Source organism: Pituophis catenifer, unplaced genomic scaffold (genome assembly GCF_029215685.1).
Source record: "Pituophis catenifer annectens isolate HBS135680 unplaced genomic scaffold, rPitCat1.0.hap2 SCAF_9, whole genome shotgun sequence".
In the NCBI taxonomy this organism is placed as follows: domain Eukaryota; kingdom Metazoa; phylum Chordata; class Lepidosauria; order Squamata; family Colubridae; genus Pituophis; species Pituophis catenifer.
The window spans coordinates 2083665-2098401 of record NW_027256889.1 but is presented as its reverse complement, the minus strand read 5'-3'; the positions used below and the strand labels follow the sequence as shown (position 1 = coordinate 2098401).

The 14737-nt window shown below is 44.0% G+C and overlaps 1 protein-coding gene across 1 annotated transcript; it reads left to right on the top strand.

Moving 5' to 3' along the window:
- Nucleotides 1-229: 229 nt before the first annotated feature.
- GIPR (gastric inhibitory polypeptide receptor) lies at nucleotides 230-12803 on the top strand. Its single transcript, XM_070949987.1, has 14 exons — nucleotides 230-286; nucleotides 676-775; nucleotides 2878-2985; nucleotides 3576-3697; nucleotides 5088-5191; nucleotides 6012-6165; nucleotides 6886-7045; nucleotides 7702-7762; nucleotides 8727-8796; nucleotides 9995-10083; nucleotides 10552-10690; nucleotides 11415-11456; nucleotides 12238-12387; nucleotides 12678-12803. The coding sequence occupies exons 1-14, from the start codon at nucleotides 230-232 to the stop codon at nucleotides 12801-12803; spliced, it is 1482 nt and encodes a 493-aa protein (XP_070806088.1).
- The last annotated feature ends 1934 nt before the right edge of the window (nucleotides 12804-14737 follow it).

Here is a 14737-nt window from a genome sequence, read left to right as displayed (position 1 = left end):
CAGCAGAGCTGGCTGGGGAATTCTGGGAGTTGAAGTCCACACATCGTCCAGTGGCCAAGGTTGAGAAACACTGTACTAGATGTGATATTTCTGGACTATCTTTTTGTCCTTTCTCAGACAGTTGCTAACTGGACAAGGTCTCAGAGTTGATGATCGCAGACAAGGTCCCTCGGATTAAAAGAAGGCCCTGAGATGGGGGCTTATTGATCTGTAGCCCCCTTCCCCCGGTATGCAGACAATCCCGGAGCGGTTCTTGTTGTTGATTCAGATCTACTGGACAATAGAGGTGAGCAATAGAGGATCTGTGCCCCTTTTCCTTAGAATTCATTCATTCATTAGAACAATTAGCCAGTGGAATGACTTGCCACCAGAAGTTGTGAGTACTCCATCACTGGAGGTTTTTAAGAAGAGATTGGACATCCATTTGTCTGAAATGGTACAGGGTCTCCTGCTTGAGCAAAGGGTTGGACCCTCCAACTGGGAGGAGGAGGAAGAGGAGGCGGAGGACAGAGTACCTGATAGAAATAAATTAAATGCAACCCCCACCTCAACCCACATTCATGAAACATCTGTATACCTCTGTTCTAAATACACTCAATTATCCAAGTTTACAGCTTTGTTTCTAACTTCCAAAGTTGGGGGGAACTTATCCTTCTCTTCTCTTCTATGTCGCAGGCTCACCCCACGGGGTCTTCGGTCCAAGAGATGTTGGAAGCCTGGCAGGGATACCAAGAGGCCTGCATTCGAAAGATGACCGAAGACCCTCAACCAACAGGTGCAGAAACACGTAGATGCTTTTTTTTTTTTCAGTCTTGTGAATCCATGTCTGCCTCAAGACTTCTGCCAATAGAGCACTGGACATCTCAACCTTGGCAATTTTAAGATGTGTGGACTTCAACTCCCAGAATTCTTGAGCCAGCATGGAATCCTGGGAGTTGAAGTCCACCCATCTTAAAGTTGCATGCTGCCTAAGGAACTCTGGGAGTTGAAGTCAACATATCCTAAAGTTGCATGCTGGCCAGGGAATTCTGGGAGTTGAAGTCTACCCATCTTAAAGTTGCATGCTGCCTAAGGAACTCTGGGAGTTGAAGTCCACATATCCTAAAGTTGCATGCTGGCCAGGGAATTCTGGGAGTTGAAGTCCACCCATCTTAAAGTTGCATGCTGCCTAAGGAACTCTGGGAGTTGAAGTCCACATATCCTAAAGTTGCATGCTGGCCAGGGAATTCTGGGAGTTGAAGTCCACCCATCTTAAAGTTGCATGCTGCCTAAGGAACTCTGGGAGTTGAAGTCCAAATATCTTAAAGTTGCATGGTGCCTAAGGAACTCTGGGAGTTGAAGTCCACATATCCTAAAGTTGCATGCTGGCTGAGGAATTCTGGGAGCTGAAGTTCACCCATCTTAACATTCATAAGGTCGAGAAACACTGCGCTATATATTTTCGTCAGCAGTAATTTCAGCCTTCCTGTTCAAAGGATGCTCCTTAAAACCAACAGCTTATGTTGCAAGGTGAATTTTTTTTAATGCACATTGCAAACATTGTCTGATGTGTCCTCAAAGCAAAAGAGAACTCTGCTTTTTGCTGCTGCTTGCCTGGTTCAGGAAATGATAGAGGAGGCAAAGATATCATCTGTATGTAAATAACACAAAGGGAAGCATTTCAGCCCCGGGATATATTTGCAAGATGCTAATTGGCAGCAGGGTTCACAAACAACCCAAATTAGGTGTACACTGCACAGGTGCAGCCAAATCGCCGAATTATGTAGTGGTTTTCCAAAAGGCAATTTGGAATATTGACTTGGTATTAACCAGGAGGCGTTGTAATCTTTAAAAAGTGTGAGGAAAAACTTGCAGTGTTTTACAAGCCCAAAAGATGGTGCAATGCACTTTTTGGGCGTGTGGGCGAATCTCAAAGGTTGTTGTATATTTGCTCTTTTCCATAACAAGCGGAACAGAATCCGTTATGCAAAAAACCCCACATGCCTAAGAAACTGTTTTTCTTGGCACAAATGCAACGCACCCTTTTTATTGTCAAATACAAAATTGTGTCACATCCTTCATCCTGGGATCTAGCTCTATTTGTTTTCACCAGTGATTTTTATGTATCTATCAGGTAATAATGTTTCTGCCGCGATGGAACTTTTAAACATGAATTGATTGTTGCTGGCTCTGTTTTTCTCGCTGTGGGTATTTCTACCCACTTTGTTGAAGTGTTTTAAGTTGTGATTTTTTAAAGTGCCTGCAATCCTGAAAAGATTTAGAGGTTGGCAAGCGGTCTGGAAAAGGGTTAAGGAAAGAAATAATGCACCTCGCATTATGTCACTAATGGGTAGCTCTTGATGGGCACCTTAAGCAGTTCTTCTCAGCCATAGCAACTAAGATGGGTGGACTTCAACTCCCAGAATTCTCCAGCCAGCCATCTTCATTAGCATTCTGGCTGAGGAATTCTGGGATTTGAAGTCCACCTATCTTCAAGTTCATTAGCATGTTGACTGAGGAATTCTGGGAATTGAAATCCTCCCATCTTCAAGTTCATTAGCATGTTGACTGAGGAATTCTGGGAATTGAAGTCCTCCCATCTTCAAGTTCATTAGCATGTTGACTGAGGAATTCTGGGAATTGAAGTCCTCCCATCTTAAGTTCATTAGCATGTTGACTGAGGAATTCTGGGATTCGAAATCCACCCATCTTCAAGTTCATTAGCATGCTGATTGAGGAATTCTGGGAGTTGAAGTCCACCCATCTCCAGGTTATCGAGAAACACTGACCTTAAGAAATATGGATGAATGGAGGCATAGGGTGATTAGGGAGCCAGTGTGATGTTGTCGATTTCTTGTCCTGCTCATTCCCCTCTTCCTCTCTTCTGTTGGGTTGCAGGCCTGGTGTGCAACCGTACGTTTGATATGTACGCCTGTTGGGACGATGCCCTCCCTAATACGTCGGCTCGGGTTCCTTGCCCCTGGTACCTCCCTTGGCACCAGCAAGGTGAGTGCAGTTTGAGGCAGGTAGAAAGACTCAATCTATACTTTGGAAAAATAGGTAGATAGCATTGATTTCTTCAATTGGACTATACCAGAACACAGACGGTCCTCAAGTTATGGCCGCAAATCAGGACCAGAATTTTGATTGCTCAGCAATGCAATTGTTACAGGAGTCATCATCGGACTGGATCTGATTTTGTAGTTTTATCACAGTCCTTAAGTGAATCACATGGTTGCTAAGTGATTTCTGCAGTCATTAACTGAATTTCCTCTCTTAATTGACTGCCGGGAAGTCTGCAAATGGTTATCACGTAACCACAGCACACTGCGACTGTCAGAAATAAACCAATACTGGCAAAAAACAAACCAACATTGCAAATTGTGATCCTGGATAAGAGCCCCCTTGGCTGGGCTGGCAGTGGATGATGGGAGTTGTACTCCAGGCTGTCTGGATCTCAGGTTGGGGCAAGGTACCCCTAAGGCAGGCCGCTAGGCAGCAAGCAGGTGACGTTTGATATAACTGTAAAATACAGAAGGAGAAGTTTGTCAGCTGTTAACCAGACCATCGGATTCTGCTCTTTCTCTCCCTGGCAGTGCAAGATGGATTTGTCTTCCAGAAATGTGGCGCAGATGGGCAGTGGGTGGCTGATGCCTCCGGACTGCCGTGGCGGGATCATTCCCAGTGCATGGGCCCCAACAACGATCTGCCTTTCCAGGTAAAACCTATTAGACCAGGGATGGCCCAAGCTTGGCAACTTTTAAGACCTTCAACTCCCAGAATTCCCCAGCCAGCCTGTTGCCTCTTGAAAAAAAACACCTTTGGGACACCTTACATTCAGTAAAAATATATATGTTAACTAAGACTGCAGCCATGGATATTTATTTATTTATTTATTTGACTTTTATCCTGCCTTTATTGTTGTTTATAAATAACCCAAGGTGGCAAACATACTGAATAGCAATACCACTTAGACTTATATACTGCTACTCCTTTCTCCTCCTATTTTCCCCACAACAACAGCAATAACAACAACCCTGTGAGGTGAGTTGGGCTGAGAGAGAGGGTCACCCAACCTGGCTTTCATAACTAAGGCAGGACTAGAACTCCCAGCCTCCTTGTGATTGGTCCAAAGTCACCCAGCTGGTTTTCATGCCTAAGGCTGGACTAGAACTCCCAGCCTCCTGGCAATTGGCTCAAAATCATCCAGTCAACTTTCATGCCTAAGGCAGGACTAGAACTCCCAGCCTCCTGGCAATTGGCTCAAAGTCATCCAGTCAGCTTTCATGCCTAAGGCAGGACTAGAACTCCCAGCCTCCTTGTGATTGGCCCAAAGTCACCCAGCTGATTTTCATGCCTAAGGCTGGACTAGAACTCCCAGACTCCTTGTGATTGGCCCAAAGTCCCTCAGCCAGCTTTCATGCCTAAGACAGGACTAGAACTCCCAGCCTCCTTGTGATTGGCCCAAAGTCACCCAGCTGGTTTTCATGCCTAAGGCTGGACTAGAACTCCCAGCCTCCTGGCAATTGGCTCAAAGTCATCCAGTCAGCTTTCATGCCTAAGGCAGGACTAGAACTCCCAGCCTCCTTGTGATTGGCCCAAAGTCACCCAGCTGGTTTTCATGCCTAAGGCTGGACTAGAACTCCCAGCCTCCTGGCAATTGGCTCAAAGTCATCCAGTCAACTTTCATGCCTAAGGCAGGACTAGAACTCCCAGCCTCCTGGCAATTGGCTCAAAGTCATCCAGTCAGCTTTCATGCCTAAGGCATGACTAGAACTCCCAGACTCCTTGTGATTGGCCCAAAGTCCCTCAGCCAGCTTTCATGCCTAAAACAGGACTAGAACTCCCAGTCTCCTGGCAATTGGCCCAAAGTCATCCAGTCAGCTTCCGTGCTGACGATGGGACTAGAACTCACAATCACCGGGTTCCCAGGCCAGCACCTTAACTACCAAACCAAACTCACATCGGCAGGGAAAAATTGGTTTGCAAAAATCCTCTCTTGATCCTCACCCAAGGAGGATATGTACGCTCCTATTCTTTTTCTGGGGAGGCGGGGGGGGGGCTGTTTTTAAGATTTAAGCCCCCCATGAATTTCTCTTTTCCTCCAGAGGCATTTGTGGATCCTGGAACAATTCCGCCGGATGTACACCGTGGGATACTCCGTCTCGCTCGTGTCGCTCCTCGTGGCTTTGACGCTGCTGGCAGCATTCAGGTATGGAAAAGCTGGATCCAAAATGCACTGGTCCAAGCCCTGAAATACAGGTGGTCCTCAACTTACAACAATTCATTTAGTGACCATTCGAAGTTACCCCGGCACTGAAAGAAGGGACTGAGGGCCATTTTTCACACACTTACGACGACCGTCTCAGCATCCCCACAGTTGCATGATCAAAATTCAGAAGCTTGTCGACTGACTCATACTTATGACGGTTGCAGCATCCCGGGGGGTGGGGAGTGTCACGGGACGTGATCTCCTTTTGTGGCCTTCTGACAAGCCATGTCACTGGGGAAAGCCAGTGATCCTCACTTAAACAGCTGCAATGATTCACTGAACCGCTGTGGCAAGAAAGTTCATACAATGGAGCCAAACTCACTTGGTAAATGTCTCGTTTAGCAACGTCAATTTTGGGCTCCATGATGGTCGTACGTCGAGGACTACCCGTATTAGCTATTTCGGAGGAGAAATGGAGAGAGGGGAGCAGGAGGGGCTAAATCAGAGGTCTTCAAACTTGGCCGCTTTAAGACTGGTGGACTTCAACTCCCAGAATTCTCCAGCCAGGTGGCTGGAGAATTCTGGGAGTTGAAGTCCACCAGTCTTAAAGCGGCCAAGTTTGAAGACCTATGGGCTAAATGAATCTGGTGATGCCAATCGACAAGACCATTCCTGTAATCTTGAAATGGCAGTCAGTAGACGAGGAGGACAAGAAATTGGTGGCCCCAAGTAGATGCTTCTCATCAATTAAACAGAAAGGAATTGAGAGAATGTGTACAAATTATGGCAATATATATGAGCCCCGTGTCTGTTCCCCCAGGAAGCTTCGATGCATGCGCAATTACCTCCACATGAACCTGTTCCTGTCCTACGTGCTGCGGGCAGCCGCCATCCTTCTCCGAGATGCTCTCCTCTGGCTCCACTTCCCCCGGGACCTCCAGGTGGATCTCTCGGACCTTCCAAGCAGGGAACAGGTATCTATCTCTCCCTACCATGGAGGATCCTGGGGTCGGATGGGACAGAGGATAGGATGAAGGTGGGAGGAGAAGGGGAGTTGGAGGGTTCTGGATTGGGATTCAATTTTCTTTCTTTCTTTCTTTCTTTCTTTCTTTCTTTCTTTCTTTCTCTTTTTCTTTTCTTTCTTTCCTCCTTTCTTCTTTCTTTCTTTCCTTTACTCTTTCTTTCTTTCCTTTTCCTTCTTTCCTTTTCTTTCTTTTTTCTCCTTCCTTCCTTCCTCGTTCCTTCCTTCCTTTCTCTCCTCCCTCCCTCCCTCCCTTCCTGACCTCCCTTCCTCCTTTCCTTTCCTTTCCTTTCCTTTCCTTTCCTTTCCTTTCCTTTCCTTTCCTTTCCTTTCCTTTCCTTTCCTTTCTCTCCTCCCTCCCTTTCTCCCTTCTTGACCTCCCTCCCTTCTTCTTTCCTTTCCTTTCCTTTCCTTTCCTTTCCTTTCCTTTCCTTTCCTTTCCTTTCCTTTCCTTTCCTTTCCTTTCCTTTCTTTTCTATACTCCCTCCCACCCTCCATTCCTGACCTCCCTTCCTTCTTTCATTTCCTTCCTTCCCTCTTTCCTTTCCTCCTTCCTTCCCTCTTTCTTTTCCTCTTCCTTACTTCCTTCCTCCCTTCCCTTCCTCCTTTCTTTCTTTCTTTCTTTCTTTCTTTCTTTCATTCATTCATTCTCTTTCTTTCTTTCTTTCTCCAGGCTGTAACTGGCTGTCGGCTGGCACAAATCCTAACCCAGTATTGTGTCTGCGCAAACTACTTTTGGCTACTGGTAGAAGGCATCTACCTGCACAACCTTCTAGGACCCATGGCCTTCTTGGAAGAAAGTTACTTCCCTGCCTATCTATTCCTCGGATGGGGTGAGTCAATTCGTTGGTATTACATTTCAGAAAGAGACTGAAGTGAAATTTTTAATTGGTGTTATTTACTTGGCTTCATACCCTGAGGCTTAATTTGCCGGCCCACCCAGAAGCGGTGGACAATTAGCAATTAAAGAACCATGGAAATATGTCATGATGTTAAACAATCCTAGCCAGTAAGAACCTTCTATGGATAGCCCTTGATTTATGACCTCAATTGGGCCAAGAATTCTGGGAGCTGAAGTTTACAGGTCTTAAAGTTGCCAAGATACCCCTGTCTTAAATATTTTAATGGAAAGAGAGTTATAATCAGTCTTATCTTATCCCAGATAAGATCCAGTCCAGGCGTAAAATCCAGCAGGTTCTGACAGGTTCTGGAGAACCGGTAGCGGAAATTTTGAGTAGTTCAGAAAACCGGCAAATACCACCTCTGGCTTGCCCCAGGAGTGGGGAGGGAATGGGGATTTTGCAGTATCCTTCCCCTGCCACGCCCACCAAGCCACACCCACAGAACCGGTAGTAAAAAAAATTTGGATTTCACCACTGATCCAGTCAATAGTTCTACCTGTATGACAGGTGCAAGCTGCAGCTACCTGGATTTCATTACAATATGAGAAACAACATTCTGACCTGTGAACACTTTTTTCTCTCTCTAGGGGCACCCCTCTTCTTTGTCATCCCGTGGGGGATCATGAGATACCTCTATGAAAACAACGAGTAAGTTTAGCTGGAATAGACTTTCTGTTGCATGTTATAAAACAATTATACGAGCTACAAATAGATTAATGTAAATAAATATCCATGATTAGGGTTATACATTAATCCAGAATCGACAGGAAAAAAGTAACTCAGAGCATATAAGCTACAGAGAACTTTTCAGCCATACTTTAAACCAGAGGTGTCCAGCTTTGGCAACTTTAAGATCTGGGGAGTTGTAGTCCACAAATCTTAAATCACTAAACGAAAGTTAGTAAGTCAAGCACTGCTTGTATTTTCAATTTGGGAACCAATCCTGTTCAACCGAGCAGATTTATTACGGTAAAAATCCACCGGTTCACACAGTGAGTCAGTGACCTGTTACGGCGAGTTAATTAATGACTATTTAATCTGCTCAAATGCACATTGCAGAACAACCAATTGTTCTAAAGGCGAGAGAGAGGAAGGAGCTGAGTTTTATTTTTAGCTCCGCCGTGTGTGGTTTTCACGGAACAAAATGCCCCTTTTGAATCGCCAAATTAAAGATTTCTCAGTAGACTTATTGCTGCCTGGAAGTTCCTTCATTTTAGATCCTGCCAGATTTACTAAAAATACCAAATTTGAAAAAGAAGCAGATGATTCCCGTAACATAAATAGCAGAGGTGGGTTTCAGCAGGTTCTGGCCAGTTCTGGAGAACCGGTAGCGGAAATTTTGAGTAGTTTGGAGAACCGGCAAATACCACCTCTGACAAGCCCCGCCCGCATCTATTCTCTGTCTCCCGAGTCCTAGCTGATTGGGAGGAAATGGGGATTTTGCAGTATCCTTCCCCGCCATGCCCACCAAGCCATGCCCACCAAGCCATGCCTACAGAACTGGTAGTAAAAAATTTTGAAACCCGCCACTGATAAAATAGCCTTCTTTCTTCTAAATTGTGGGGTTGTTGTTGTTATTATAATTAATAATAATAATAATAATAATTTTTAGGTGCTGGGAGAGAAACGACAACTTGGGTTACTGGTGGATCATCCGTTGCCCAATCTTGGTATCAATTTTGGTAAGTCTCAAAGGAACACAAAAGCTGTTGTGTTCTTTGCAAGATCAGTTCCATCCTGACCTGTAAGATTTTTAAATACAGGTAGTCCCTGACTTACAACGGTTCATTTAGAGACCTCTCATAGTTACAACAGCACTGAAAAAAAAGGGACTTACAACCATGGCTCCATCCCCGTAGTTACGTGATCAAAATTCTTGGCAAACGACTCCTATTTATGACGGTTGCAGTGATTCTCCTTTTGTGACCTTCGGACGAGTAAAGTCAGTGGGGAAGCCAGATTCGCTTAACAACAGTGCTACTAACTTAATAACAACAGGGATTCACTTAACGACGGTGGCAGGAAAGGTCTAAAATGGAGCAAAACTCACTTAACAACTGTCTTGCTTAACCACAGACATGCTGGGCTCCGTTTTAGTCGTAAGTCGAGGACACGGGTATAACCTGCCAAGAAAACTTGAGCTGGCTCTCTGCATGCTGCATGATAAGCAGGTGACAGGTGACAGGTGTAGGCTCAACAGGAAGGCAAGCACTAAAAACAAATTCCTAGGTTTATTACACCAGTATATGGCTTTGTTTTCTGCATTCTTGCTTTTTACAAGGTTTGAAATAAGACTTTTAAATTCTTGCTTCTAATGACTCATTCCCTGTATGCTTTTCTTTGGGGAAAAAGGGAGATGCGGAACTGAAGCCCTTCCCAAGTAAAAAAAACCCCATATATTCCACTCCCTTCTGCATCAGGATTTTTGGGGCCTGAAGTATAAATGGAAGGGGGTGTCACTATTACTAGGAAATCTCAGGGATCTGTCACCCCTCGGCCTTACCTGGCTGTTTGGCTAAATATTTTGTGCCATCGGTCAGAAACAGTGCAAAACAGCATTTATCAGTCTTAAGAAACTTTCAGTTGCTGGCTGGGGGATTCTGGGAGTTGAAGTCCACAATTTTAAAGTTGCTGGCTAGGGGATTCTGGGAGTTGAAGTCCACACATCTCAAAATTGCCAAGTTAAGATATACTGATCTAGAAAAAGCAAAAGTCCAAATGTGATAGTTGTCCATTGAATGCATTTTTGTCATTTTTTTTTTTTTACTATGCCGTCTTTTAACATATCTGGGTACATCTGGCAAAGTGCTCTACTGGATGAATGCAGCGAAACTTGGATTTGTGAATATCCGAATTATTTTTTTTTATCCCGTTTCCCAGGTTAACTTTGTGATTTTCATCCGGGTTCTTAAGGTCCTGAACTCCAAGCTTCGGGCCCAGCAAATGCATTACACGGATTATAAGTATAGGTAAGGAATTAACTTCCGGATAAGACGGAGCCATGGTGGGGTGGGAATGCCAGAAGAATTTTTTATTTATGTTTGTATTTATTCCCTGCTTTTATTATTTTTAAAAGCAAAGTGGCAAGCATACCTAATACACCCTCTTCTTCCTATTCTGTCTCCAACAACACCCCTGTGAGGTGGGTTGGGCTGAGAGAGAGAGGGACTGGCTCAAAGTTACTCAACTGGCTTTCATGCCTAAGGCGGAACTAGAACTCACCATCTCCTGGTGATTGGCCCAAAGTCACCCAACCGGCTTTCATGCCTAAGGCGGAACTAGAACTCACCGTCACCTGGTAATTGGCCCAAAGTCACCCAAGGCTTAGGCTTTCATGCCTAAAGCGGAACTAGAACTCACCGCCACCTGGTTTTTAGCCTTGAGCCTTCACCACTAGACCAAATTGGATGCTAAGGTCTCTCGTTCTCCATGCTCAGGTTGGCCAGGTCGACTCTAACCCTCATCCCTCTGCTGGGCACCCACGGGGTGGCCTTCGCCCTGGTGACGGAGGAGCAGGCGCTGGGCACCCTGCGCTACATCAAATTCTTCTTTGAGCTCTTCTTCAACTCCTTCCAGGTGAGGCAGCATTTGGGAAGCAGCCACGGAGTTGTTGAACTGATGACAGGTGGTCCTCGACTTACAACCGCAATCAAGCCCCCCCAAATGTCTGTCGCTAAGCGAGACGTTTGTGAAATGAGTTTCCTCCCGTTTTACCACCTTTCTCGCCACAGCTGTTAAGTGAATCACTGCAGTCGTTCGGTTAGTAAACGAGGTCGTTAAGTGAATCTGGCTTTCCCCTTTGACGTTGCTTGTCCGAAGGTCGCGAAGGTTGGGATACTGCGACCGTCATAAAGATGAGCAGGTCTCCAATCTCTGAATTTTGATCACATGACCAGGGGGATGCTGCAACGGTCATAAGTGTGAAAAATGGTCCTAATTCACTTTTTTTCAGTGCCGTTGTAAGTTCAAACGGTCACTAAATGGTCGTAAGTGAGAACCACCTGTAATTAGATTTATACAGCTCCCCATCCCACATAGAAAAACCTAAAGGTGTTTTTTTTTAAGGGCAAGCTTTCCAGAACTGGGCAACCTCTAAATTTAAAAAAGAAAAACCAACCCAATTTATTATCTATAATAAGAATAATATCTCTAGTAGGGCCAAACTTCATCAAACCCAAGATGATAAAGAAAATTACCAGGCTTAAAACCTGGTTTTTTTTCCTCAAACAGAGCTATCATTGCCTAAAACCAGCCAAAGCAAAATAATTCCATTTTTTTTTCCTTGTTTGTTCATTTTCAGGGTTTGTTGGTGAGCACGCTTTACTGCTTTGTCAATAAAGAGGTAAGCCATTCTCTTTGCAATGCAGGCATGGGGCTGAGTCTTGGCTGCTCAGGGGTCTCAGAATGTTGGGGGCTTAAGGAATCCCAGAAGACAAGCAAAGATGTTGGAAATATAACCAGATAACGGGTTCGTATTATCATATGTGGTGGACCTGCCCAAAGGGAAAAAAAAATTGGATGAAGAGACATACATGGTTAGAGAAAATGATAAAGCAACATATAGATTTAAAGCCAGAAATACTTTTGTTAGGTATTTTGCCAGAAAAATATAATAAAGGGAATGTATATTTAATATTACATGATTTGACCGCAGCGAGAAATGTATTTGCACAACATTGGAAAATGAGGAAACTCCTTCAGATGAAAATATAATGTAAAAAAAATATTGGATTGTGCAGAAATGGATAGGTTAACATTAAAGATAAAGGATAAAGAAGACACAGAATATTTTTTAACTTGGGATTTGTTTTACCAATGGTTAGAGAATAAAAGTAGACATTAGAAGTTGGAAGAATATTGTTATATACAAGTAAAGAATGTTATTATTACTATTATTACATATATGTAAAATGACCCAGACAATACACTGTTTATTAAATACTTAGGTATGTTAAAGAAAAATGTATAAATAAATAAATAAATATATAAAAAGAATCCCAGAATTGGGCGGGGTTCCTCAAGATCATCCAATCTAACCCCACGTCACTTCAGGAACTCGAATGAAAGCAGTTGGCTGCTTATCAAAAACAGGTGGGAATCTTTTGTCTCTCTTCTTCCTCCAGGTCCAGTCTGAGATCCAGAGAAAGTGGCAGATGTGCCAGTTGGACATCAGCCTGCTTGAGAGAAAGGGACGCTGTTTCAGTCTCTGCCGTTCTTGGTGCAACCAAAAACCCCCAACCAGGAAGCCCAGCTGCGCTCAGATTTACATCCAAGTAGGACCCAAAGTTGCTCCAAGTGACTTGAACAATGGGGCGGGTGCTCCGTTTTAGCCTGTGCCCGCAAACTACAACTCCCACTGGTACGTCCCCATCAGGATGAAAACGGAGAATGAATTAGCACAGCGACCGCATCTTCAAGACCAGGGCTGAGATCAGCTCCCTTCCAGATGTGGGGAAAAGCTGCCAACCATACCAAAGATGAAGGGATCTTAAGACAGACAGGAAGCCGATGCAACTGTCACCATCTGGAGGAACAACGGAACAAAATTGTCCCTTGCCTGCAGGCAGAAAAAAAGTCACCTCCGGGCGACTCCCATGAAAACTTTGGAAACTACGAGAGGGTGGATTTTGCTTTGCCTTTTTGGTGGGTTACTAAGGAAGCAGGCAAGATTTACACGGAGCTGATGTGACAGACACAATCTGGAACAATTCACGTGTCAGAACTTTTGCGATCTTGAGATCTCACGATGACTTCATGCAGAGTCCATATTTTTTGGGGCAACAGCATAGAAATGATTTTCCACTGCACTGTTGTGAGATTTCATTGTCCCTCTGGACTGAAATCGTAATCCAGGATGGGGCAGATCTGAATTACAGAGGATCTTGGATCTGCTAATATCAAAATCCTTCTGGATTAAAACTGCTGAGATCAAGAGGAGTTACGGGAATTATTTTGTTGACCTCCACTTGTGCAGATATATTCTGTGGTGCCCCCCACCCCTTGGGCTGATGCAATCTGCTAAAATAAGATATAATGCAACCTTCGGATTTCTGGATACTGGAATATATTGACGGAATCCTTGAATTAATTGTAAAAACAATGGACAATTTTTCACTGGGATTTCCAGTCTCCACGAAGAGATAAGAAGTTAATCTCTTACTGGTGCAATATTTTATTTATTGTTGTGAATTAAAAATGGTCATCTCTGCAGTTCTTGTGGCATGGTGGAATTATTACCTACATAACTCAATTGGAGATACTGTCTTTTCCTGGATTGGGGTGAATTTGGGGTAGGTGATGGCTGGGGAATTCTGGGAGCTGAAGTCCATTGCTCTAAAATTTACCAATGATCACAGTATCTTGGCACCTTTACCCAAAAGTTACATTTATAGTAATACATTATATACATAAAAAGGGCAAGATTCAATGCCAGAAAGAGAATTAATAAGGATATTTGCTTCAGCAATGGGGGTTTTCAGTTTATATAATAAATGTTGATCAACATTTGGTCAACATTATATAAAATGTTGGTCAACTTGCTCAGATGCTTAATCTGAGGTGTAGGTTCACCAATTTCAGTAGGATCAGGTGATTTATAAACCACAGTCATTTATACATCGCAGCTATTATGGCAGGTTGAATAACGGAGTTGGAAGAGACCTTGGAGCAGGGGTGAAATGCTCCCAGTTCGGACCGGTTTGGCCGAACCGCTAGCAATGGCGGCCAATGGTTTGGAGAACCGGTAGCGATGGCAGCACGAGGCTCTGCCCATCCGCCGATAACCTGTTTTTTACCCTCTGCACATGCGCAGAGGGTGTGGGTGCGCATGGTGCATGCACTTCCGAACCAGTTGGGAAGGTAAGTAGATTTCACCCCTGCCTTGGAGATCTTCTAGTCCAACCCCCTGCTCAAGCAGGACACCCTGTACCATTTCAGACCAATGGCTGTCCAATCTCTTCTTAAAAACCTCCAGTGATGGAGCACCCACAACTTCTTGTGGCAAGTAGTTCCACTGATTAATTGTTCTAAAGGAGAAAGGAAATTTCTCCTTAGTTCCAGGTTGCTTCTCTCCTTGATTCGTTTGCATCCGTTACTTCTTGGCCTGCCTTCGGGTGCTTTGGAGAATAAGTTGACCTCCATTTCTCTGTGGCAGCCCCTCAAATAATCTTTTATTTGAAAATAAAATTCAGACTTTGAATAAGAATAGCTAGTGGGATAAAGTGTTTCCAGATTCCTGGGGTTTTCTTCTTCTTCTTCTTCTTCTTCTTCTTCTTCTTCTTCTTCTTCTTCTTCTTCTTCTTCTTCTTCTTCTTCTTCTTCTTCTTCTTCTTCTTCTTCTTCTTCTTCTTCTTCTTCTTCTTCTTCTTCTTCTTCTTCTTCTTCTTCTTCTTCTTCTTCTTCTTCTTCTTCTTCTTCTTCTTCTTCTTCTTCTTCTTCTTCTTCTTCTTCTTCTTCTCATGGTAGGCAACAATGACTAGGTACCAAAGTAATCCAAGGTTTAAGAAACAAGGTTCTGAGTGTAGAAAGTTAAGATAATAAGCTCATGACGAACTCCAGAGACAATGCTAGATAAGAACAATAAAGGTCGTATTGAAACTCACTTTGTTTGGCAAGATCTGGAGA